General features: G+C 39.6%; 1 protein-coding gene across 11 annotated transcripts in view; it reads left to right on the top strand.

Moving 5' to 3' along the window:
• Positions 1-13,608, top strand: part of ATXN2 (ataxin 2) — a 148,388-nt gene that overhangs the window by 119,141 nt on the left and 15,639 nt on the right. For 6 of the 11 annotated variants that reach the window (XR_010343824.1, XM_064379833.1, XM_064379829.1 and 3 more), the window contains 3 exons: positions 891-923; positions 10,886-11,070; positions 11,387-11,519. Coding sequence is in view for 10 of the 11 variants with exons in the window: in XM_064379833.1 (XP_064235903.1) it covers positions 891-923; positions 10,886-11,070; positions 11,387-11,519 (351 nt within the window). In the remaining variant the exon portion in view is untranslated. The remainder of the gene's footprint in view (positions 1-890; positions 924-10,885; positions 11,071-11,386; positions 11,520-13,608) is intronic. The other 5 variants (XM_064379828.1, XM_021675518.2, XM_064379837.1 and 2 more) reach the window with 1 other exon arrangement.

Here is a 13,608-nt window from a genome sequence, read left to right on the forward strand (position 1 = left end):
TCTTTTTAGTTTTGATTTAGGTATTTTTTTATTGACTTAAAAACTTTTTTGGAGACGTCTTCTCATTATATTGCCCAGGCTAGTCTCGAACTCCTGAACTCAAGTGATCCTCCTGCCTCAGCCTCACAGAGTGCTTGGATTATACATGTGAGCCACCTCGGCCAGCCCTTATATTTTTTTCTTTTTTTAAATAAATGGAATCATACAGTATATAACAGGGGTGTTAATCTCTTGGCTTCCGTGAGCCACATTGGAAGAATTGTCTTGTGCCACACATGAAATATACTAACACTAATGATAGCTAATTAGCAAAAAAAAAAAAACCTCATAATGTTTTAAGAAAGTTTGTGAATTTGTGTTGGTCCACATTCATAGCGGTCCCAGGCTGCAAGTTAGACAAGTTTGATACATAATTTAGTGTGTGTGTCCTAAACAGTGTAGTAATTTGAGTTTCATGTTAATATCAGCTTATTTCTTTTTGTTTTTGAGATGGAGTCTCATTCTGTCTCCCAGAATTGGTCTGCAATTCTCCTGCCTCAGCCTCCCAAGTAGCTGGGATTACAGGCACACACCACCACGCCCAGCTAATTTTTTTTTTTTTTTTTTAAAGCAGAGGTAGGGTATGTTAGCCGGGCTGGTCTCAAACTCCTGATCTCAAATGATCTACCTGCCTTGACTTCCCAAAGTGCTGGGATTACAGAGGGGATGCACCGTGCCCAGCCAGCATATTCCTTTTTATTGCTGGGTAGCATTTCATTTTATGATTATACCACAGTTAATTTACCCATTACTAGTCAATGGGCATTTGAGTTAATGCCAGCTTTTGGCTATTATGAATGAAGCTGCTGTGAGCATTTGTGTACAAGTGTTTGTGTTTTTATTTCTTTTAGTTAAATACCTAGAATTGGAATTGCTGAGGTATGGTAAGTGCATATTTCTTTTTTTTTTAATTTATTTTTAATTTATTATTGTTTTTGGAGAGGAAGTCTCACTCTTTTGCCCAAGCTGGAGTGCAGTGGCGTGATTTCAGCTCATGGCAACCTCCCCATCTTGGGTTCAAGCAGTTCTTCCGCCTCAGCCTCCCAAGTAGCTGGGAGTACAGCTGCGCACCACCACGTCTGGCTAATTTTTTTGTATTTTTAGTAGAGACGAGGTTTCACCATGTTGGCCAGGCAGGTCTTGAACTCCTGACTGCAAGTGATCCACCTGCCTCAGCCTCCCAAAGTGTTGGGATTACAGGTGTCAGCCACCACACCCAGCCTTGTAGATATATATTTCAATTAATAAGAAGCTGGCAAACTTTTCCACAGTGATTGTGTTCATTTTACATCCCAACTGATCAGCTACATATTCAAGTTCCAAGTATTCTACATTCTTGCCAACACTGGGTAATGTCTTATCTTTTTAATTTCAGCAGGTCTAATGGGTATCTTATGGTATTCATTGTGATCTTAAATTTGCATTTCCCTAATGATGACTGATCAGGAGCACCTTGTTGTGTGTGTTTGTTTTTGGCTGTCAACCTTCTTTTAGTAAATTGTTCAAATCTGTTTTCTTTCTTTTTTTTTTTAAAAAAATTATTATTATTTTGAGACAGAATCTCATTCTGTTGCCCCAGCTGTAGTGCAGTGGTGCAATCTTGGCTCACCGCAACCTCTGCCTCCCAGTTTCAAGCAATTATCCTGCCTCAGCCTCCCAAGTAGCTAGGATTACAGGCATGCACCACCACACCTGGCTAATTTTGTATTTTTAGGAGAGACAGGGTTTCACCATGTTGGTCAGGCTGGTCTCGAACTCCTGACCTCAGGTGATCCATCCGCCTAAACCTCTGAAAGTGCTGGGATTACTGGCATGAGCCACCACGCCTAGCCCTTTTTTCATTTTAAATACATGTTTCTGGCTGGTTGCAGTGGCTCATGCCTGTAATTCTAGCACTTTGGGAGGCCAATGTGGATGGATCATTTGGGCCAGGAGTTTGAGGCTAGCCTGGGGGACATGACAAAGCCCTGTGTCTGCAAAAAATAGGAAGATTTGCCAGGCAGGGTAGTACATTCCTGTGGTCCCAGCTACTTGGGGGGCTGACGTGGGAGAATCGCTAGAGCGAGGTTGGTGGTGCTTGAGGGGCAGTGGAGGGGAGATTGAGGCTGCAGTGAGCGGAGATTTCACCACTGCACTCCAGCCTGGGCAAAAGAGCCAAACCCTGTCGTCCCCCCTACCAAAAAAAATCATGTTTCTTTTCTTACTGTGAAAAGTAGTAAAGTTGTAGTAAATTATTTTAAGTTATTTATATATTCTGGTTACAAGTCCTTTCTCAGATAAAGGTATTGTGAATATTTTCTCCCAGTCTGTGGTTTTTTTGAATAGGATATGATGTAAAGGTTGGGCTTCCCTTATAATTTTTTTCTTTTTCCCTTATAAATGTTTACTCGGTTTCTCTGGCACCAGCCTCTGTTTTCCCTATACAAATGATCTTGGTGGCTTTGTCTTTTTTCTTTTTGAGACAAGAGTCTCAATTTTGTCACCCATGCTGGAGTGCAGTGTTGTAATCTCAGCTCACCTTTTTTTTTTTTAAGTAGAGATGGAGTTTCATCGTGTTGGCCAGGCTGGTTTCCTACTTCTGACCTGAGGTGATCTGCCCATCTCAGCCTCCCAGAGTGCTGGGATTACAGGTGTGAGCCACTGCACCCAGCCATAATAGCTTTATTTAATTCAGTTGACCGTATATATGTATATGTGTCATCTATTTGTAAACTGTTTTGTTGTATTGTTCTTTGTGTATATCCTATGCCAATTCTCTCTTTATTGCTGTTACTTTGTAATCAATCTTAAAGTCAGTTCATATAAATCTCTCAGTTTTATTCTCTTCAGAATTGTTCTTACTCTGCGTTCTTTGACTTTGCAAATAAATTTTAGAATCAGCTTGGGATTGTGCACTGAATCTTTATATCAGTTCTGGGGGAAATATCTTAACAATATGGAATCTTCATTGTTGTCATCATATACTGCTCCATTTATTTTTATTTTTATTTTTATTTTTGGAGATGGAGTTTCACTCTTGTTGTTCAGGCTGGAGTGCAATGGCTCACCGCAACCTCCATCTCTCCGGTTCAAGTGATTCTGCTACCTCATTCTGCTGAGTAGCTGGGATTATAGGCATGTACCACCACGCCTGGCTAATTTTTCATATTTTTAGTAGAGACAGGATTTTTCCATGTTGGTTGGGCTGGTCTCAAACTCCTGACCTCAGGTGATCTGCCCACCTGGGCCTCCCAAAGTGCTGGAATTACAGGTGTGAGCCACTGTGCCCAGCCTGCTCCGTTTAAGTCTTCAGTTTCACCAGTGTTTTCTGGTTTTCTTTGTATCTGTGCCTACTTTGTTAAATTTTCAACATTTGTTTGTTAGTAGATAGAGATGCACTTGATTTTTGAATATTGACCTTGTGTCTTGACCCATTGGTAAACTTACTGTTTCTGGCAGCCCTTTAAGAATTTCCAGACATATACAGTCATTATCTAATCACCATGTTGGTCTTTTTGTTTTTGCCTTATTGTACTGGTGCATTACTGAATAAAAGTAATGAGATTTTGCCATGCCCCCATTCTAATAGGTGAGACATTGTCTTTCACTATTAAGCCGAGTTAGGTGTTACTTCAGTTCCTAATTTGCAGAGAGGTGGGTTTGTTTTCTTTTTAATCATCAATGGTTGTTGGATTATGTTCAAATACTTTTTCATGGTCTATTAAGTATATCGTATTGACCAGATACAGTGACTCACACCTGTAACCTCAGAGCTTTGGGAGGTCAAGGCAGGAGGATCACTTGAGGCCAGGAGTTCAAGACCAACCTTGATGATATAGGAAAACCCCATATCTACAAAATAATTTACAATTTTGCTGGGTGTGGTGGCACACACCTGTAGTCCTAGCTACTTGAGAGGCTGAGGAAGAAGGATCGCTTGAGCCCAGTAGTTTAAAGCTGCAATGAGCTATGATTGCACCACTGTATTTCAGCCTGGGTGACAGAAGAAGACCCTGTATTTAAAATATGTGTGAGTATGTGTGTGTGTTGTTATTTTGAAGGATTGCATTGATTGATTTTTGAATGTGTGTGTGTATGTATGCGTGTTCTGTTATTTTGAAGGATTGCATTGATTGATTTTTGAATGTTAAATCAGCTCTGTATTCCTGGGATCCTACTTAATTATGGGATAGTATCCTTTTAATGTATTTCTGAGTTTGATTTGATATTGAGGAGACTTCTGTCTATATTCATTGTGGATAGACACCGGTCTGTAATTTTCTTTGCTTTGTAATGTTTTCCATATGGTTTTGGTATCAAGTTAATGCTGGCCATTTTATCTTACTTACCTTAATGGCATAGAGTTCTTAATACTCTCTTATCATTTTATTGTATGTAGGGTCTATGATGTTCTGTATTCATTTCTAGTATTGTTAATTTGTGTCTTCTTCCCTATTTTCCACCTTGTTAGAAACTTAATTATTGTTCTTTTTGAAAGGCCAGATTCTGGTTTCATTGAGTTTTCTATATTACTTTCCTTTTTCCCTTTCAGTGAATTTTGCTCTTTATTATTTCCTTTCTTGGGATTTAATTTATCCTTCTTTTTCTAATTTCTTACAGTGGCTGCTTAGGTTATAGATTTTAAAACTTTCTTTTCAAATAGAAGCATTTAAAGCTACATATTTCTAATCGTTTTAACCGTATTCCACAGACTGGAGATATTTTAATTTTTATTCAGTTCAGAATATCTTCTATCTTACGATTTCTTCTTTGATCAATGGGTTATTTAGAAGTTTGTTGATTTCCAAATACTTGAGTTATTGACAAATGTATTTATTTTTTATTTTATTTATTTTTTTTACATTTTTTTTTTTAATAGAGATGAGGTTTCTCCATGTTGGTCAGGCTGGTCTCAAACTCCTGACCTCAGGTGATCCGCCTGCCTCAGGCCTCCCAAAGTGCTGGGATTACAGGCGTGAGCCACTGCGCCCGGCTATTTTTTATTTTTAATGTAATTCCATTATGGTCAGAAAACAAACTAATGTGAAATGCCATTTAATCATATGCCAAGTGTCCATTTGTGGTTGAATCTTTGTAGATTTTTCACTCTGCTCCTCAAATCTACTAATCAGACTACCTTCTCATACACTCACTGCCACTGTTGATTTTTTTTTTCAGATAACCTTGAATTTCCTGTTTATGTTTCCATATGAACTCTATAATTAACTTACTACTAAAAAAATCAGTTGACTTTTTAAAACCCACTGATCTTTAAAATACATCTTGACTGGCCCTGGTGGTGGGCACCTGTAATCCCAGCTACTTGGGAGATTAAGGCAGAAGAATTGCTTGAACCTGGGAGGTAGAAGTTGTAGTTGAGCTGAGATCATGCCTCTGCACTCAGCCTGGGCGCAAGACTCTCTCTCAAAAAAATAAATTAAATAAATAAAAAATAAAAATATATATAATATTTTGTTTCAATTAGGGTCCAAATCAGGCTTCCAAATTGGATTTGCTTATATGTTGAAGTAATTTTTTAAAATTGTTTCATATTGTGGTAGCTGTTTTATTTTGTTCTGTTTTGAGATGGAGTCTTGCTCTGTCAGCCAGGCTGGAGTGCAGTGGCACAGTCTTGACTCACTACAACCTCCCCCTCCGGGGTTCAAGCAATTCTCCTGCGTCTCCCTTTCAAGTAGCTGGGACTTACAGATGCATGCCACCATGCCTGGCTAACTTTCATATTTTTAATAGATACAAGATTTCACCATGTTGGCCAGGCTGGTCTTGGACTCCTGACCTCAAATGATCTGCCTGCCTTGGCCTCCCAAAATGCTGGGATTACAGGTGTGAGCAACCACTCCCAGCTTTGTGGTAACTTTTTATTATGCAAATATTGAGACATTAATAACCTAGGCCACTCATGTTTCATTTCTACCCATTGTCTCTTAAGCTCTATGTCCACTGGATTATTTTGAAGCAAATGCTATTGCATTAGTTTATCCACCAACATTTTAATGTGTATCTTTAAGTCGTTTTTGGTTTTGTTTTTTGTTTTTGAGATGGGGTCTCGCTTTGTTGCCCAGGCTTGGAGTGCAGGAGTGCAATCATAGCTCACTGCTGCCTCAGCATCTTGAGTAGCTATGACTACAGGCACATGCCACCTTGCCTGCTCTTTCTTCTTTGTGCTGCTCTGCTCTTCCCTCCCCCTCCTCCTTTCCCTTTTTTCTTTCTTCTTCTTCTTCTTCCTTTTTTTTTTTGAGAGTCTTGCCCTTTTGCCCAGCCTGGTCCTAAACTCCAGGGCTTAAGTTATCTTTCCATCTCAGCCTCCTAAAGTAAGAGTACAGGCATGAGCCACTGCACCCAGCGAAGTCATAGGTTTGGTTTTGTTTGTTTTTTGAGACAGAGTCTTAACTGTGACCCAAGCTGGAGTGCAGTGGCATGATCTCAGCTTGGTGCAGTCTCGACCTCTTGGGCTCAGGTAATCCTCTCACCTCAACCTCCTAAGTAGCTGGGACTAAAGGTGCATGCCACCATACCTGGCTAATTTTTGCATTTTCTGTAGAGACAGGGTTTCGAATTCCTGAGCTCAAGCAGTCTGCCCTATCTTGGCATCCCAAAGTACCAGGATTACAGGCATGAGCCACTGCACCCAGCTCTCATAGATTTAATTAGTTTTTCCTTTAGTTTTTGTCCTCTTCGTATCTTTGTACAATCCAGTTTGTCTTTTATTTTTTCCCACCACCTGAATTTTGCTGACTATATCCCTGTGTTGATATTTAAAGTACACTTCTGTCCTCTGCCATCTTTGGAAACTGATAGTAGATAATGGAGGCTTGATAAGATTGGATTGTATTTTGTTTCAATGTTTCAGAGATGTATGTACTTTCATGAGGAGTCATATAATGTAATTAGTTTTTTTCCTGATAGGAACACCCAGTGAGTTCTTAGATGTTTTATCTGTCCAAGAAATAATATTTCCCTTTAGCATCTTGCTTTTTTTTTTTTTAAGCAGCCATTGATGATAATTGTCTAGTCCAAGATCCATTATTTCCTCAGAGGTTGCAAAATGGTGACATTCTTTTTCTTTCATCCCTTCTTCAATTATTACCTGGAATATTTTTATAAAGAAAAACTTGGCACTGTGGCTCACGCCTGTAATCCTAGCACTTTGGGAGGCTGAGGTGGTGGATCACCTGAGGTCGGGAGTTCGAGACCAGCCTGACCAACATTGAGAAACCCTGTCTCGACTAAAAATACAAAATTAGCCAGGTGTGGTGGTGCATTCCTGTAATCCCAGCAAGAGGCTGAGGCAGGAGAATCGCTTGGACCCAGGAGGCAGAGGTTGCTGTGAGCCGAGATCATGCCATTGTGCTCCAGTCTGGGCAGTAAGAGTGAAACTCTGTCTAAAAAAAAAAAAGAAGAAAAATGTTAAAAAGAAGAAAAATGTTACCATGTCCAGCTATTTGGTTACAAGCTTTCTTAGGATAGGTCATTTAAAATGTTCATAATTTCCCTTTTTAAGGCAGTCTTCAAACTAATGAGTTAGTTTTCTGTTACCCTCCACAGGTAACCAATGAGGTGGGTTTTTGTTGTTCTTTATTCTTTTTTTTTTTGAGATGGAGTTTCGCTCTTGTTACCCAGGCTGGAGTGCAATGGCGCGATCTCGGCTCACCGCAACCTCCGCCTCCTGGGTTCAGGCAATTCTCCTGCCTCAGCCTCCTGAGTAGCTGGGATTACAGGCACGCACCACCGTGCCCAGCTAATTTTTTGTATGTTTAGTGGAGACGGGGTTTCACCATGTTGACCAGGATGGTCTCGATCTCTTGACCTCGTGATCCACCCGCCTCGGCCTCCCAAAGTGCTGGGATTACAGGCGTGAGCCACCGCGCCCGGCCTTGTTCTTTATTCTTAATATCAGTGTAAACTTGTGGATTTCTTCTTAACTGTTTAGAGACAGAGTCTGGCTCTGTTACCTAGACTGGAGTGCAGTGGCATGATCTGGGCATCCTATAGCCTCAACTTCTCTGGTTTAGGCAATACCCCCACCTCAGCCTCCCAAGTAGCTGGCACTACAGGAAAGCACCACTGTGCTTGGCTTAATTTTTGTATTTTTTGTAGAGACAGGGTTTTACAATGTTGCCCAGGCTGGTCTTGAACTCCTGAGCTCAAGCAGTCTGCCTGCATCAGCCTCACAAAGTGGCGGGACTACAGGCATGAGCCACCATGGCAGTCCAGAATCACAGTAAACTTATAAATTAACTTGAGAAGAAGTGATTGATATCTTTATGATGTTGAGTCTTCAAAGTATATATATCTTCAGTAGCATATTAAAGTTTATCCTTGGCTGGGCACAGTGGCTCACACCTGTATTCCCAACACTTTGGGAGGTGGAGGTGGGCAGATCACCTGAAGTTAGGAGTTCAACACCAGCCTGACCAACATGGTAAAATGCCATCTCTACTAAAAATACAAGAAAAAAATTAGCCAGGCGTCTTGGTGCGTACCTGTAATCCTGGCTACTCTGGAGGCTGGGATAGGAGAATCACTTGAACCTGGGAGGCAGAGATTGCAGTAAGTCAAGATCACACCACTGCAGTTCAGCTTGGGTGACCCAGTGAGATTGTGTCTCAAAGAAAATAAATAAATAAATAAATAAATAAACATAAAGTTTATCCTTACAAGGTTTTGTGCATTTTTTTCAGTGTATGCCTTAGGTGTGTTCTTTTTTTAGTGTTAATGTAACTCAGGGACCTCTCTTCCATTGCATCTTTAAGTAATTACTTAAGAAGTAAATATGAAGTACCATATATGAAGGCTATTGCTGTCTGTATGTTAGTTTTTACCCTGCTCCTTTAATAAATTCCATTCCTTGAGGTGTTGGATAAAGATATTTTTAACATTTTTCAAATAACAGTCAAAGTCAAGAGCTTGGTTTCTTTTCCTCCCTCCCCTCCCCTTTTTTGAGACAGGGGGAGAGGAGGGAGGAAAAGAAACCAAGCCCAGGCTGGAGTGGAGTGGTGTAATTTATGGCTCACTGCAGCATCTACCTCCCTGGCTCAAGTGTTCCTCCCACCTCAACCTGCTGAGTAGCTGGGACCATAAATGCACACCACCGCTGCTGGCTAATATTTTTGTATTTTTTTTTTTTTGTGGAGACAGCGTCTCCCCATGTTGCCCAGGCTGGTCTCAAACTCCTGGGCTCAAGCAGTCTGCCTACCTTGACCTCCCAAAGTGCAGGGATTATAAGTGTGAGCCCACTGCACCTGGCCTGGGGATCAAATTTTAACATGAAAATTGGTGGAGACAAACACATGATACCCAAACAATAGTACCATACTATGCTTGACTAGCTTTTTGATTATTTTTTAAATACGCAGGAAGGTAGTAAGTAACAAAGTAATAATAATGAATAGTTTAAGCTCAGTTAGTGAGCATAATTGGACAAACTTTCATTTTATAAAAGTGATACTAGTTTTCAGTGGCTTTTTGTTTACCAAAAGGAAGTGCTTTTTAAATATGTACATCCAAGATTAAATATAGAAAAAATTTTTGAGGGAGGGAGAGTGAGAAAAAAAATAATGAGTAAGAAAAAAATTTTTCAGTTTTGCTTTTCTACATAGATAAAATAATATGTGACTAGCTCTCCCAAATTTCAGCAAGTCAGTGAATGTTTAGCCACAAATTTGCAGTTACTTATATAATCAGTTCTTACGATTTTGTAAACACACCAAGTTCTATGTGCCTTATACCTAGTTGTAAGCAGTAATTTTACAATTCTTTTCTTGAAGTGGATTGGTTAATGCCACACCGGCAACAGATTACAGACAATAGTGTTGTAAGAGATGTGTGAGGAAAGGCACAGGAGAAGCAGCCCAGCTTGTGCCGGAGGAACTGGGAAAAACCTCACATGGGAGACAGACAACAGTTGAGCTGAATTCTTAACTAGAGTTGTAACAGGGAGAGTACCTTACATGCTGACCTCCTGTGTGGATTAAGACAAGACATAGAGTGTCTTTGAAAAGAACTATTTAGAAACCTGCGGCCGGGCACGGTGGCTCAAGCCTGTAATCCCAGCACTTTGGGAGGCCGAGGCGGGTGGATCACGAGGTCAAGAGATCGAGACCATCCCGGTCAACATGGTGAAACCCCGTCTCTACTAATACAAAAAATTAGCTGGGCACGGTGGTGCGTGCCTGTAATCCCAGCTACTCAGGAGGCTGAGGCAGGAGAATTGCCTGAACCCAGGAGGCGGAGGTTGCGGTGAGCCGAGATCGCGCCATTGCACTCCAGCCTGGGTATCAAGAGCGAAACTCCGTCTCAAAAAAAAAAAAAAAAAAAAAAGAAACCTGCAATATGCTACATGGTGTTGTGTTATACTGGGTTGGAGAAAGAATGGGAAATGTTACAAGAATTCAGTGGTAGGAAATAAGGGATTTTATTTTTTATCTATTTTGGCTCTTTGGTCATGCTTTTATTTTTCTCAAAATGAACACAGTGCCCATCCCAGCAAATACTGTATGAGAAGTGGTATGAAGGAAAAGTGATTTCATAATGCTATGAGAATCTGATACAGGGACTTAAGTCTGAGGGCCATGAGAGAAAGTCTCTCTGAGGAAGTTGCTTTCAAGCTGACACCTGAAGGATGAGGCAGAAGTATCGCAGCTGGGATTAGGGACTGGTATTTGAGGCTGAGGACTAGCATGCATGATAGGAAAACAACCCAGAATGGCAGAAGTGGGAGTGGTATAATATAGCATCAGAGACACAGATGCAGGGTCAAATCATGCAGAACCTCCTAGACCATGTGAACACATGTATTATGCTGTGGAGATACTATTTAATAGGCAGTCATCTCTTTTTTCTGCAGTACCAAATATGCCCCAACAGCGGCAAGACCAGCATCATCAGAGTGCCATGATGCACCCAGCGTCAGCAGCAGGCCCACCGATTGCAGCCACCCCACCAGCTTACTCCACGCAATATGTTGCCTACAGTCCTCAGCAGTTCCCGAATCAGCCCCTTGTTCAGCATGTGCCACATTATCAGTCTCAGGTAAGGCTGATAGGGGCTAACTTTTAATTTTTGTACCATTTTTAAAAACTTTTAATATGGTAAAGGGATTTTCCTTTATAATTTTCGCTTTTATGTGATGGTAGGGTAGATAGCTAAGATTTGAGAACCCTTTTTAATACATATTTGAAGGTTACTGATCATTGTAAGAGTTTCAAAGGAAGCAGCCAAGAAAAAGTTGAGAGTTTACAGTTGTTTCTGATAATCTGGAAACCATGGAGTTAAAAATCTTAACTAAAGTGTGCTTGGCTTTATTTGCAGTGTTAATGTTCTTTCTTTATTTTTTGTTTGAACACAGCATCCTCATGTCTATAGTCCTGTAATACAGGGTAATGCTAGAATGATGGCACCACCAACACATGCCCAGCCTGGTTTAGTATCTTCTTCAGCAACTCAGTACGGGGCTCATGAGCAGACGCATGCGATGTATGGTAGGAAGCACTTTGTTTGTCTCTTCCAGTGCGTGTGACTCTTAATTTGTTTTAAATTTCTGAAAACATAAAGAATAACCTGACCTTTTATGACATTGAGGGCCAAGAATCTAAAGGAAAAGATGAACCTATTTCTCTCCCTGACTTGCTTTACAAGTTTTGGCAAATAGTTTCTACTTCTGTACCTGGTCTTCAGATCTCTCTCCTACTTTAACTAAAATATGATGTATATAATGGCAAAGCATCTTTGTGGAGAAAGCTACCTTTCTCCTCTTCCTCATCAGTATTATGATTTGATATATCCTGCCTATGGCATGCAAGATAATTTTATCATAATAAAAACATAAAAGCGTTCTCCAGCATGAAAACATTCTGCTTCCCTACTTGCTCTGAGGGTCACTGGCAATACATATTTTTTTTGCTGTTTGTTATAATGATAATGCTATGCTTCTATATCATGCTGTATTTTAAGTGGTTGAAATTGTGTAATATTAGATCTATTTTAGACATGATTCACACTTTAAATATAACCAATGTAAACAGAATGCTGAAATGAAAATAAGAAGTATTTTATGTAAAACTAAGCAGTATTTATATGTGAGAATAATAAGCAAAAAACCCATCTTTGTTTTGTGACTAAACAGAGAACTTTGTGTAGATCAACTTAGCAGCTGTTTAAAGTATCAAAATAATAGATTTTTCATTGTTGATAATTTAAAATAAAATGTCCACTTGTATATCTTATAATATAGAATTAATGGATTGCTTCAAATGTTTTTCAGAATACACTTATAAATAGTACTGATTTCATTAAGATGTTTTGTTTTGAATGTTTCTGATAATTCCTGTAGTGTTATTTAGTTTTCCTATTTGCATTTTTGTTTTTTTTGGAGTAGGGGACAAATTTTGGTTTATTCATACAATTGAAAAGTGTACTGCCATGAGAAATGAGATTATGGTTACATGCAACTACATGGACATTTCATTTTTAAAACCTCTTTAAACTTTTTTAAATACTAAGAATATAAAATGTTTATTTTTTAAGTTTAAATGTCCTGAATGAGTATGTCTAGGCAAAATTGAGTTATTTAAGAATTTACAGATTTCAGTCTGGGCGTGTTGGCTCACACCTGTAATCCCAGGACTTTGGGAGGCCAAGGTGGGCAGATCACCTGAGATCAGGAGTTCAAGACGAGCCTGGCCAACATGGTGAAACCCCATCTCTATTAAAAATACAAAAATTAGCCAGACACGGCAGCAGGCACCTTTAATCCCAGCTACTCGGGAGGCTGAGGCAGGAGAATTGCTTGACCCCAGGAGGCAGAGGTTGCAGTGAGCCGAGATTGCGCCACTGCACGCCAGCCTTAAAAAAAAAAAAAATTTACAGATTTCCGGCAAATCGTCTTCTTGAGACATCACTGCTTTTCATATCATCTCTGTCCTTTTTGAAGAATAAAAGTTTTAACATTCTGTAGGTTAATGAGAATAGGACTTGGGCAGCAACAGTCATCCTTCCTGTTACCTGTAACCAGAGCTTATGCTTTCTTCCTGGAGGCTCTTGTCTGCCACAAAGGCTCACCTCTGATAGGAATTTGTACATGATTAAAGGTGTTTAGTTTTATAAGTCCAGTCTTAATTTTCCACATTATCACTTTCAACTTTTTATTGTGGATCATTCATTTTAAATAAAAAATTGTGTGATTGCTATGTTTTGGAAAACATTTTTTTCAAGAAGCTCATCTTGTAATTTAATTGAAAAAGATACTGACAAACTGACTTGGTTTATTATTTTGGTTATGATCTCCTGTCATTTGGCTTGTCTTTGGTTGTTTTAACCAGGACTGAATATGCATGAAAAGGCACGATTCAGTCATCACGCTGGCTTTTATGCAACTTGTATATATTTTAACAATTTTCCAGTTTGCTAAAGGCTTAGATTAAAAGTTCATTATGATTGTTTATACTTTCCTGGTGAATACGTCATGATTTAACAAGTGGAAAAAACATCCCTTTCCTTCCATTTTCTGGCATATTCCCCTTGGAATAAGATCTGAAACTTTTGAGCTAAAATTTCCATTGCATTTGGAAA

This window comes from Aotus nancymaae, unplaced genomic scaffold (assembly GCF_030222135.1).
Source record: "Aotus nancymaae isolate 86718 unplaced genomic scaffold, 86718_ANA_hifiasm-v0.15.2.pri h1tg000021l, whole genome shotgun sequence".
Taxonomy (NCBI): Eukaryota; Metazoa; Chordata; class Mammalia; order Primates; family Aotidae; genus Aotus; species Aotus nancymaae.